Source organism: Mesoplodon bidens, assembly GCF_964165515.1.
Source record: "Mesoplodon bidens genome assembly, chromosome: 15".
Classification (NCBI taxonomy): Eukaryota; Metazoa; Chordata; class Mammalia; order Artiodactyla; family Ziphiidae; genus Mesoplodon; species Mesoplodon bidens.
This window is the reverse complement of record NC_138171.1, coordinates 16,549,979-16,562,520: the sequence shown is the minus strand read 5'-3', so window position 1 is coordinate 16,562,520 and position 12,542 is coordinate 16,549,979. Positions and strand designations below refer to the sequence as shown.

The 12,542-nt window shown below is 42.8% G+C and overlaps 1 protein-coding gene across 4 annotated transcripts in view; it reads left to right on the top strand.

Annotated features, from left to right (window-relative positions):
- Positions 1–12,542, top strand: part of TOX2 (TOX high mobility group box family member 2) — a 139,813-nt gene that overhangs the window by 122,223 nt on the left and 5,048 nt on the right. For all 4 annotated transcript variants that reach the window (XM_081257733.1, XM_081257731.1, XM_081257732.1 and 1 more), the window contains exon 4: positions 10,868–11,107. In XM_081257733.1, the coding sequence (XP_081113859.1) occupies positions 10,868–11,107 (240 nt within the window). The remainder of the gene's footprint in view (positions 1–10,867; positions 11,108–12,542) is intronic.

Below are 12,542 nucleotides of genomic sequence, written 5' to 3'. Positions count from 1 at the left end.
AAGGCAGAGGCCCAGTTGAGGACATGAGAAAGAGGCTCAAGACAAGCCATGGAAGCTCAGAGTCAGAGGACAATGGCCAACTTACCAGGCCTCTGTCACCAGTCCAGGTCTTTCTGATTTGAAAGAGAGGCTGTGATGTGACTCAGACAGAGCAAGAGCCCAGCTGGTGGCCAGGGCAGGGTTGTGCCCAAGGACAGCACACCGAGCAGCTGTTTCCTAGGGCAGGGCTGGGCAGGAGGGTGGGGTAGTGCCTGAGGACCCGGGCCTGGGAACCAGTCAGCCCTTGGTTTGAATCCCAGCTCCACCACTTACAACTTCTGACCTTGGGCACTTTTCTGAGCCTCAGCTTCCTCATCGGTAACATGCTACTGATAAACACATCTTCCTCCCACACACAACTGGATGAGAATTACATGTAGTCAGAAGGTCAGTGCCTGGTAGATGTTAACCGACAAATACAGGGTTTGGTTTTTCTAGCACCATTTCTATTTACTTAACAGCTTTCAAGGGGTTGGCAATCCGTGGCTATCGACTGGCCAAACCTGGCCCTCTGCTTGTTTTTATAAATAAAGTTTTATTGGAACATGGCCACCCCTATTCATTTACATATTGTCTACTGCTGCTTTTTGTGCTATAATGGCAGAATTGAGTACTGGCAAAGCCTAAAATATGTAATATCTGGCCTTTTACAGAAGAAGTTTCCCAACTCCTGATCTAACAAATATAACAAATATCTTTGAAGCACCACCCCTGTGCCAGGCCTTGTGCTATTATTTTTATTGTCATCAGAGCCTCCCTCTTGGCTTCTCTCATATTTCTTTCAAAATCCGGAAACTTCCATTGTTTCTGACCTCTTAGCCCAATTGAGATCCAGTTCAAGCTTATACCCTGAGCAAGCCCATGAGGGCATGAAGGAAAGGAAACCTCTCCTGCTGAACACCTACTGTGTGCCAGGTTCTCTACAACATTTTTTTCATTTGATCCTTACAGCTGTCCTGTGAGAGCAGGTTCATTACCCTGCACCTATATTAGAGCCGTTAGGGTCCGTGGGTGCAGTAAAAAGATCTCAGTCTTGGAAGACAGCCAGAATTCTGACTTTCCCACTACCTAGCTGTGTGACCTTGGGGAAGTCACTTACCCTCTCTGAGTTTCAGTGTCTTTATTATAAAATGGGGATGATAAGAGTGTTTATGTCAAGGTTTGTTCATGAAGCTCCTGGGACATAGTGCGTACTCCCTAAACGTGATAGTAAGTATATGGTATCAGTATGACTATGGTTACCATTCCTCTATAAAACAGGAATATTAGTATCTGTTAGAAAGAGCTGCTCCGAGGCTATGGAAGGGATTGTAAAATGCTGGTCAGTGGCTTGTTAATTTTCCTTTGTGGTTTGATCGTGCTCGGAAATTAAGGAGAAGTTTCTGGACCCTCTGGAACTGAGGCAGAGGCTTCAATGAGAGAATTGAGCGGAGCCGCTGTTGCCTCCAGAAAAAAAAACTCCAGTTCCCTGGGCAGAGCGTGAGGCTGTGTTGAATGACACCTTGTCCCTGCCTCAGAGGAAGCAGGGTGGGTGTGCATTCTGTGAATCAGCAGAAAGTGGGAAGGAGACGGGCGTGATTTCTTATTCTCTCCTTGCAGCGTGGGGCTGCTCTCAGCACCTGGGGTACTCTCCATAGAGAATGCAAATGAAGCTTTGCAGAAAAACACCTTTGTGTGCAGCCCTGAGAATCTATTAAGCCAAGCGAACCTAATTATGTTCACAGCGACACCCTTACTATTTCCTCTGTTTCATCCTTCCTGGAGAGGCTGCAGATGTGGCTCCTTGGAGGTGACCATATGTTTCCATGAGAGAAGTAGGAGGCTTGGTTCATTTGGTTACCAGACATCTCATAACTGCCAGCTGCGGGCTGGGCCGCCTGCCTGGGGCTGGGGAAGCACATTATATATCTCTGCACATAAGCAGATGCTCCATACCCACCAGGGTGAGCCCAGGGGAAGGCCCAGGTAAAGGGCGTGACCAAAAGAGGGAGGAGAGGTCAGGGAAGGCTTCTTTGAGGAGGTGGCATTTCAGGTAAGCTTGAAGATGATGAAAGGACCCGTGAGCCACAGGGGACACAGTATCCATTCCAGCGCGAAGCCCACATGTCCTGGGAAGCTCTGGGAAGTATCTGGAGAGGTCGGGAGGAAAGAGATGGTGCAGATCTTTGTGGGCTCCTACAAGGCCGGGACTGGGCTAGTGGGTCATGGGGGAGCTATTAAAAGCTTCTGAGGAGGGAGGAGACATATTATGTTCCTGAAGGGTCACTCTGGTGGGCAGCAGGGCACCTGGGCTTGAGGAAGCCATGCTGGGGGCTGAGAGGAGGGCTGGTGTCTTAATTTGGGATCCCCCTTAAAGCAGACTCTGACACAAAGGTTTCGGTGCAAGTAGTTTGTTTAGGGGTGATCCCAGGATGTTCTGGGAAGGAAGAAGGGAAGAGGGACAGGAAGGGAAGAAAGCCAGTAAAGGGCAGGGTGATGAGCTGTGACCACCTGGACCAACTGGAATCCTGTTGTGGGCCCTCCAAGAGGCGTATGGAATGAGACTCAGAATTGTCCTCTTGAGGGGAGGGGAAGCCGGGGTTTTATCCACAAGCCCTAGAAGGGTCACTTCTAGGGCTCAGCACTTCCAGCCTCCTTGGACAGAGAATGCTGTCAGGCAGGGAGACGCAGGAAACCAGCAACAGGGGCAATAACCCTTGGGCTGGTGGTGGCAGGGAGACCTCCAAACTAGGCCAAGGGCAAATGGGCTGACCCCTCCCAGCACTTGCTATAGCTGATTAGGAGAAAAGGCAATGGTTGCCAAATGTGTTGGGCAGAGCAGGGTGGACTTTGATTGGGGAAGGGACCCTGTGAACTGGTAGAGAATTCTGGAATGTGTGGAGAGATTGACGTTGTCTGACCACTTCTGTGTATTGCTCCTGTGAGCTCACCTTTTTTCTTTCAAAGCCTGAAATTGGCTTCAAACAAAACACTTTCTTAGATGGGATATGGGAATTTGGAATCATCTCTGGAGGATGCCCCCTATTTGTAGGCATCCATGCAGAAGCCACAACTCACCCAGGGGGCATGGAAGAAAGGAGGGAAAGTCGGATAGAGCTGGAGGAATGCCAGTGTTGAAGGAGTGGGCTGGAGAAGACCAAGAAGGAGTGACTAGTGAGGTAGCTGGACAGCCAGGAGTCAGGCCCTGGAGGGAAGAGGGCTATCGGGCAAGGCAGCAATTCTTGGAGTCAAAGACTAAGGGGTGTCTTGGGGAAGGCATCATAGCTTAGTGAGGAAGTATGATGGTCTGGAGAAACCCAGCTCCACCGGCAGTGGCTGTGTGATCATGGACAAGTCTCTGAACCTCTCTGAGCCTTGGCTTCCTCAGCTGAGGATGACTCTATTACCCACCTGGTATGGTAGCTGTGGTGATTAAATGAGCCATATATGGAAAAGCTTAGCAGTGCTTCTGGCACATATTAAATGCTTAATAAAACTTTCCCCTCCTCTTCCTACTGATGAAGATGGTGGTGAGGATGATGAAGATGATTAAGTGGTATATGTAGTAAGGAGGGTACACGCCAGATGAGTTGCCGACGGGAGGGGAGGTCCTAGTGACAGTGAGAATAGATAGTTCTCTGCAGAAGACTGGCTGTGCAGGGGAGAAAGTTGGGACAGCAGTTTTTAGGAGACTTGGAACTAAGGGAGCTTTTCACGTAAAGACGGGAGAGAAGAGAACATGATTTGATGCTTATGGGATGCAGCCCACGGAGAGGGGAGACCAGTTGACCTGATGGAGAGAGACTTGGGTGAGGCTCCTGGAAGCAGAGCCTGAGACGAGGATTCTTGTGAATGCTGTTTATTGAAGGAGAAGGAATCAGAGTCCACAGAGGAAGGAGCTGAGCAAGGATGTGACCTCAGGCAGAGGCTTGGGGAGCCCCAGGGCACGCCTGCACGACAGAGGAAGGGGCTGGAATAGGTGTTTTTATGATTTTACTACATTTTTATATGTCCTTAAACACTTTATAGTAATGTTTTATGTTTTGAGCATGTACATAAAGGTATTCTACTGTATATTTCCTTCTGAAGCTCTTTACTCATTATTGTTTTGAGTTCATCCTCATTGGTAGGTGTGGCTCCAGGCCATTCACTTCAACTCTGCACAGAATTCCATTCTGTGAATAGATCACAGATTACCACCATTTCCCAACTGGCAAACATTTAGATTATTCCCAGTTTTTCTGGAGTTAAAAAAAAGTGCTGTAATGACCATTGTTGTAGTGTATAATTTTTGAAAGGTAAATGTGACTTTCATATAAATATAAAATGAAAACATGTCAATTTATTTAATTCATTCACTAATGAGGAAGCCAGTAAGATATTATAATCAGCTCAAAGGACAATCTGATGCATAGGTATGTATCTAGGCAATCAAGAATGCTGAAATAAATTTTCTTATAAATGCAAAACTGGTTGATATCTATAGAGCAATAATATAATGTTCGGGTTCTTCTTTTCTACAGGATGCAATCAACTGGTACCTCTACCAGACAACATTTCTTGCATTTTTATGGATAAGAATCATTTGCATTCCACCTCACAACCATTAGGATTGTTACTATCCAAAAAAAAAAAAAAGAGAGAGAGAGAGAGAGAGAAAGAAAACAAGAGTTGGCAAGGATGTGGAGAAATTGTGCACTGTTGGTGTGAATATAAAATGGTGTAGACCCTATGGATAACAATATGGCAGCTCCTCAAAAATTAAAAATAGAATTACTGTGTGATCCAGCAGTCCTGTTTCTGGGTATATATCCAAAAGAGTTGGTAGCAGGGTCTTGAAGAGCTATTTGTACATCTGTGTTCATAGCAGCATTATTCACAATAACCAAAATGTGGAAGCAACCCAAGTGTCCGTCAATAGATGAATGGATAAACCAAACGCATTATATGCATACAATGAAAGTTTATTCAGCCTTTAAAAGGAAGGAAGTTCTGACACAGGCTACAACATGGATGAACATTAAGGACATTATGCTAAGTGAAATAAGCCAGACACAAAAGAAAAAATACCGTATGATTCCACTTCAGGAGGTACCTAAAGCACTCAGATTCACAGAATAGTCAAATTTCATAGTAGTAAAATGGTGGTTGCCAGGGGCTGCAGGGAGGAAGCAACAGGAAGTCATGGTTTAATAGATACAAAGTCTCAGTTCTACAAGATGAAAGGAGCTCTGGAGATGGATGGTAGTGATGGTAGCACAGCAATGTGAATGTACTTAATGCCACTGAACGATATACTTTAAAATGGTTAAGATGGTAAATCCTATCTTATGTGTATTTTACCACAATTTAAAAAAATTTCATGATTAAAAAAATAAGTTGCACTAATATCATTTTTGTACAGCTTACAAAGTTGTAAAATAGCCTAGTCAAAGACAAAGGCACACATTTCTATAGAAACAGGTAACCCTGAGGTCGACTAGCCAGCACCCAGGATGCCATTGAAAGAACATTCGTTTGCCCATTTCAGAGTCTTTAAAATTTCCTGCAGTATATATGTCTTCTTGTGCATGTGGGAAAGTTCTTTATAGTAAATATCTTGGTATAGAATTGCTAGGTCATAGGATATGGATTATCAGATTTCTTCCTAAAATGTGTATCTTACTAGTTTACACTCCCACCAGCAGTATAAACAGAAACCCAAATGGCCAGGAAACGAATGAAAAAATGCTTGACTTCTGTAGTAAACAGGGCAGTGCAAATTAGAACAACTTTGGGAGCATTTCAGACTTAGCAGATTTGCAAAAATTCAAAATCTGCCTTTATCAAGTGTTGGCCATATATTAAATTACTGAGTCAGGTATAACTGATGGAAGAATTCTAAAACAGGCAGCTGGGAAGGAAAAAAAGAAGCAAAAAACAAGCCCTAAATAGAGAGCCCCAAGGCCAATTTGCCCTTGAAGAAATAATGTCAGATCCTTCTTTAAGATTCATGGGAAAAGGAGTGTGTACATGTTGGAATGGAAAAGGATGTTTAGAGAATAGATTTTAAAATCTACCTTTCGTTCAAAGTGTTCAGAATTTTTCCAGCTTTATTGAGGTATTATTGAGAGTTAACATATGTAATTTTAAGGTATACAACATGATGATTTGATGCATGTATATACTGTGAAATAATTACCATAAGTGTGTATGTGGTGATAACTTTTAAGATCTACTCTTTTAACAACTTTTAATTATATAATATAGTATTGGTAATTATAGTCACCATGCTGTATATTAGATCCCTAGAATTTATTCATCATACAGCTGGAAGTTTGTACCCTTTGACCACCTTCACCCATTTCCCCCAACCCCTTGGCCCTGGCGAGCACCACTGTACTCTCTGAGTTCAGCTTTTTTAGAACCCACATATGAGTGAGAACATAAAGTATTTGTCTTTCTCTGTCTCACTCATCTCACTTAGCCTAATGCTCTCAAGGTCCGTCCACACTGCCATAAAAGGCAGTGTTTCCTTCTTTTCTATGGCTGAATAACATTGTAAAATGTACCATATTTTCTTTATCCCTTTATCTGTTCACGGACATTTACGTTGTTTCCATGTCTTGGCTATTATGAATGTTGCTGCAGTAAACATGGGGTGCAGATATCTCTTCAAAGTAGTGATTTCATTTCTTCTGGATATATACCCAGGGATGAGATTGCTGGATCATATGGTAGCCTAGTTTTAAGTTTTTGAGGAACATCCATACTGTTTTCCATAGTGGCTACACCAATTTATATTCCCACTAACAGTATACAAAGGCTCCCTTTTCTCACACCCTTGCTAACATTTGTAATTTCTTGTGTTTTTGATAATATCCATTCTAACAGATGTGAGGTGATACCTCGTTGTGGTTTTTAAAAAAAGTTTTATTGAAGTATAGTAAATAAAACAGTGGAAAAATCAAGAAAGTGATCATTGCCACAGATAAAGTAGGATTTAAGATAGAAACATTAATTGAGGCAAACATACTTTTAAAAAAATTAACAAGGAGAAGCCGTAATTCTGGGACATATATGGGAATGAATAACTTCACATCAATATAAAGAAAACCGGTTTAAATTCTATAGCGAAGCTGATAGGAACACAATAGTAGTAGGAGGCTTAAACTCATTTTTCTCGAGATTTCACAGCTAAAGTAGTCAAAACAGTTTATTGAATAGACACATAGAGAAATGTGTATGTTACCGAGTAAACATTATCTCAGAGGCACATGAAAGTTTTACAAAAATTGATCATATTTTAAGCCATAATGAAAACTTCAGTACCACAAAGATAAAATCCTAGATGTTACGTTCCCTGGCCACAGTCACAAAAGGCTACATTAATAAAGACTCTTTTCCAAATAATTCTAGGGTAAAAAGGAAAATCAAATCTTCAGTTGTAGAATATTTTTAAAATATTTCTCTGATACAGCTACAGTCCTCCTCAGGGGGAAAAAATCATGGTTACAGAGCCGGACTTCTCACCCTCAGCACTGTTGACATTTTGGGTACATAACTCTTGTTGGGGAGCATTCTGTGCTCTATAGGGTGTTGAGCAGCATCCCTGGCCCCTCGACCCACTAGACACCAGTAGCAGCACCCCCCTCACCCAGTTAAAACCAAAAACATCTCCTACATGGCAAAAGTGTCCCTGTTTGAACCCCTGCCCTAGCTACTTCTATTATTAAAAAACAAAATGTGAAAATAAGTAAATTGTTTAATTTGAAAAGCTAGATAAAAAGCAACATGATAACCTGAAGTTAATATTAAAGAGAGAAAAGCAAAATTTAATAATGATCAGAAAAGTTGTCAAATTGACTTGTTTAAATATAAAAACTGGTTCTTTGGACAGTTAAAAATATATTATAAACTTTTGAGAAGGAAAATTTTAAAAAGCAACATGCATTCACAGTATTACAATTGAGAATGGGGATTTAAAACCATAAAGTAGGTTAAAAATATGGTAATGTTATCCTAATTTTATGCTACTGGTATTAAAATCTAGATGAAGTATACAATTTTCTAAATATATGTGTGTGTATGTATATATGTATATACATATATATATATATATATATGTATATATATATATATATATATATATATATATATATATAAAACCAAACTAACTCAAGAGAATGTGGAAACTAAAATAGACCTATTAGCCATAGCAAATATTGTAAAAATCAATCTTTCAAAAAGCCCTGAGCCTCAGATGTTTTTATGTCTAAACTCTTTCAGTTCTCTAAGGAAAATAATCATTTCTTTGTTATTTATACTCTTCCAGGACATAAAGAAAAAGAGAAACAACTCAGTTCTTTTTCTAAAGCTGACCATCACACAAAAAAAACCCAACATTTGACAAAGATAACCCGAAAAAATGGAAACTGACACGTAAAAAAGAAAGTTCCTCAGAAATGAAGAAATGCCAAACAAATTCAAACAAATACATATACAGGCAAGGATAGCAATGTTCATATCAGACTCCACTGAATTCAAGGCAAAAATTAGACACTTTATAATAATACTAAAGTTTAATCTGTTACGAAGATATAATTGCCAGTTTTCTTTTTGCAATATAAACCAACATCAAATTCCCAAAACAAAAACTTTAAGCATTAAAGGGAGATTTTGATGGAAGCAGAAAATTGTAGGCAACTTTGAGAAACCAAAGGAATCGAAATAATATAATCACCACTGATAGGACAGAGAAATGTCACACTATTATATTACTCTGCAAACACAGCTCCCCTTTGCCCTTAAATACTGTGAAATATATACAAATTTTAAACATATTTGGGTCTTAAAGGAAACCTGCATAAATTTTCAAAAGTGCAAATAGTACAGATCATATTCTTAGATCACGTTTGTTACTAGAAATTAGGAGCAAAAGAAAAGAAACAACAAAAATTTTGACCTCTTTGAAATTTCAGAACTCGGACTTCCCTGATGGCACAGAAATTTCAGAACTCGGACTTCCCTGGTGTCACAGTGGTTAAGAATCCGCCTGCCAGTGCAGGGAGACATAGGTTCAAGCCCTGGTCTGGGAAGATCCTACATGCCGCAGAGCAACTAAGCCCATGAGCCACAATTACTGAGCCCAGGTGCTGCAACTGCTGAAGCCCGCACGCCTAGAGCCCGTGCTCCGCAACAAGAGAAGCCGCCGCAATGAGAAGCCCGCGCACCGCAATGAAGAGTAGCCCCCGCTCACCGCAACTAGATAAAGCCCGCGCGCCGCAACGAAGAAACAACGCAGCCAAAAAAATTTTTTAATTATATTAAATTTAAAAGAAAAAGAAATTTCAGAACTTTTCTTAAACATCTATTGGATGAGAGAGGAAATTAAAACTGAAATTTAAAAATAAATACATCAAAAAGAACAATAATGAAAATCTCACGTGATGGAAGTCTGAGAAATGTTAAGGTCATGTTCAGAGGAAAATTCATAGCATGAAACCTATTTCTAAACATTGAGAATGAAAATACTTAATTGAAAATGCGACCCAAAATTGGGGGAGAAGCAACACTAATAAATATGTAAAAATCAGAGGAAGAGATTAATAAAGATAAAATTAAATATTAAAGGATTAGAAAACGGGGCTTCCCTGGTGTCGCAGTGGTTGGGAGTCCGCCTGCCGATGCAGGGGACACGGGTTCATGCCCCGGTCTGGGAGGATCCCACGTGCTGCAGGGCGGCTGGGCCTGTGAGCCATGGCCGCTAAGCCTGCACGTCCGGAGCCTGTGCTCCGCAACGGGAGAGGCCACAACAGTGAGAGGCCCGCGTACCGCAAAAAAAAAAAAAAAAAAAAAAAAAAAAAAAGAATTAGAAAATGGAGAAGGAGTAGACCTGATAAACAAATTTGAAATTTGATTCTTTTGAGGAGGAAAAAAAAAATCCCACAAAATAAAATAGAAAACCAATGAGACTCCCTAACGAAGAACAAGTAAAAGGAAAACACAGATACTGGATATTAAAAATTAGAATTTAACCACAAATTCAGAGGAAATAAAAATAATTGTAAGAGTATGCAAATTGGCATGCCTCACTGAACAGTGTGTGTGTGTGTGTGTGTGTGTGTGTGTGTAAATTTTAGGTAAAAAGTGTACACTATTCTAAATGTGTTTAATATGAGAAATGCCTGTATATAAAAATTAGTAGCTTTCTTTATAGTCTAAAAATAACCAGTTAGAAAATATCATGGGGAATAGATAATAAGAAAACGACTGACCTGTGGGGGGAAAATGTGCAAACTTTATTAAGGGATTTATTTATTCTATGTATTTAACAAACCCTCATACAAGGTAGGGCTTATTATGTGCCAGGCAGATTTAATCCTTAACAATCCTAGAAGGTAAGTTTAGTCATTATCCAAATTTTTCAGATGAAGAAACTGAGGCACAAAGAGGTTAAGTAACTTGGCCAAAGTCACCCAGTGTATAAACAGCAGAACCAGGATTCAAAATGCACTCGGCTTCCAGCTTCTATGCTCTTTGCTATCACGCTGCATGGTGAATAAATGCAAAGATACACCGTGTTCCAGGAAGGAAAACCCAGTATCATAAAATGATCTCTTCACAGCTGGACTGGGCTCTCTAGCAAGGGCTGAGATGCTGACTCTCTGTCCAGGGTGAATATCAACAGAATGGCACCCCCCAGAGGTGCATCTAATTGTGCAGGTGTCAGAACAGAATGGACACTCACCTGTGGGCGATCCATGGGGAAGCCACAGCTCAGAGGGGACCCCCTCCTCTGAGTCTAGTACATACACATGCAGATGTGCTGGCCCTTTCTAACTCAGCATGCAATCTCCTCTTCTCTCAGATCCAGGAGATGGTCCACTCAGAGGTTGCTGCCTATGACTCAGGCCGACCAGGGCCCCTGCTGGGCCGCCCGGCGATGCTGGCCAGCCACATGAGCGCCCTCAGCCAGTCCCAGCTCATTTCTCAGATGGGCGTCCGGAGTGGCATCGCCCACAGCTCCCCGTCACCCCCAGGGAGCAAGTCGGCGACCCCCTCTCCCTCCAGTTCAACTCAGGAGGAGGAGTCGGAGGCGCATTTCAAGGTACGTAGGGATGGAGATGCAAAGGCTTAAGATGCCCTCCTGTCAGCAAGGGGACAGGCCCTGCATGGAAATGGTCATCACCTACTTCTAGAAAAGACTAGAAGAGTATAACTATACCCTTTGCTGGAAAAAAAAAAAAAAGGAGGAAAATTCTGGATAAATGTGATGTCGTCTTATTCCTGAATAGCCAGTGGGTCATTTCAGTGGCATTGATGGCATTGGCAATATCCTCAGGGCCACGTCTTATGACCGCTTTGGCCTTTTTGGCCCACTTTGGAGGACCACAAAGATGGGTGGTCCAGCAGCGCTCTGGGCAGCATTGCAGGATGGAGCACTAAAAATGACTGCCCCACCTTGGGGGCATGGCCCACCCTGTATCCCTGGAACCAGGGGTGGTCCTGCCTCTTCAAGAACACGTCAGGGATGAGAACTCACCATGTGTCCAGGCTCCCATCCTTTCTTTGCACTGACTCTAGATCTCCCTCCCTGTCGAAGAGCATCTTGTTTTACGAAAACAGAAGCCCCGAAAGGCCAGAGGTGGGTGTGCTTGCCCGGAATCTCCCAATGAGCCACCGGCAGAATCAAGGCTTGATTCCACCATGCCTCCCTCCCTTTCTTCTTCATAAGGGCCTCTCACCCCTTTCCACGTGGCGGCCCTGCAGAGGCCTGGGGCAGTAACCGTGGCACCCATGCCATCCTGCAGGCACCCTGACCTCCGGGCTGGGGTGGGCACCTCTGGATCCTGGTCCAGCTACATCCTCAGGATAACTTGGTCTCTATTGTAGTCCAGGCGGGGGCAGTTTTAATTTAATTTTATTTTTATTTAACAAACCCTTCTAAAACTCTTTCACGGGCCAGACACTATTCTAAGGACACGACAGGAATTAATCCATGTAATCTTCATCGCAACCCTATGTGGTAGGTGCCTTTATTATCTTCGATTGGCAGATGGGGAAGCTGAGGCACAGAGAGGTTAAGTACCATCAAGTGTCATAGAACCGGGATTTAAACCAAGGTGGTTGTAGTCTGGCTCCAGCATGTGTGCTCTTAACCACCTGCAGTGCCTCATCTGCTCAGCTGTCCCTCAATTACAAGGTGCATCCATCCGCATCTCCTATCCTGTCAGAGCCTTGCCATGGTGCTGTCAGAACTAAGGCCTGGGGAGGCAAGTGGCTGCAGAGGAACACTCAGGAACAGAGCCAGTGTGGCTACAGAGTGCCCCTCACCGTCCCTCAGATGTGCAGGCCCGAGTCTTATCCACTGGCCCACAGTTTCCTTATCAGTTCACGGTGTCGCCTTCATTTCCTTGGTGCATAGAGCCATGGTCTTCACGGCAGGAGCCAGGGCCTTTGACCAAAATCCCTGGTCCCTGGGTGGCCTGGGAGTCCTAGTTTGTGGTGGTGGTGGGGGGGGAGGCGGTATTCCCACCCGCTCC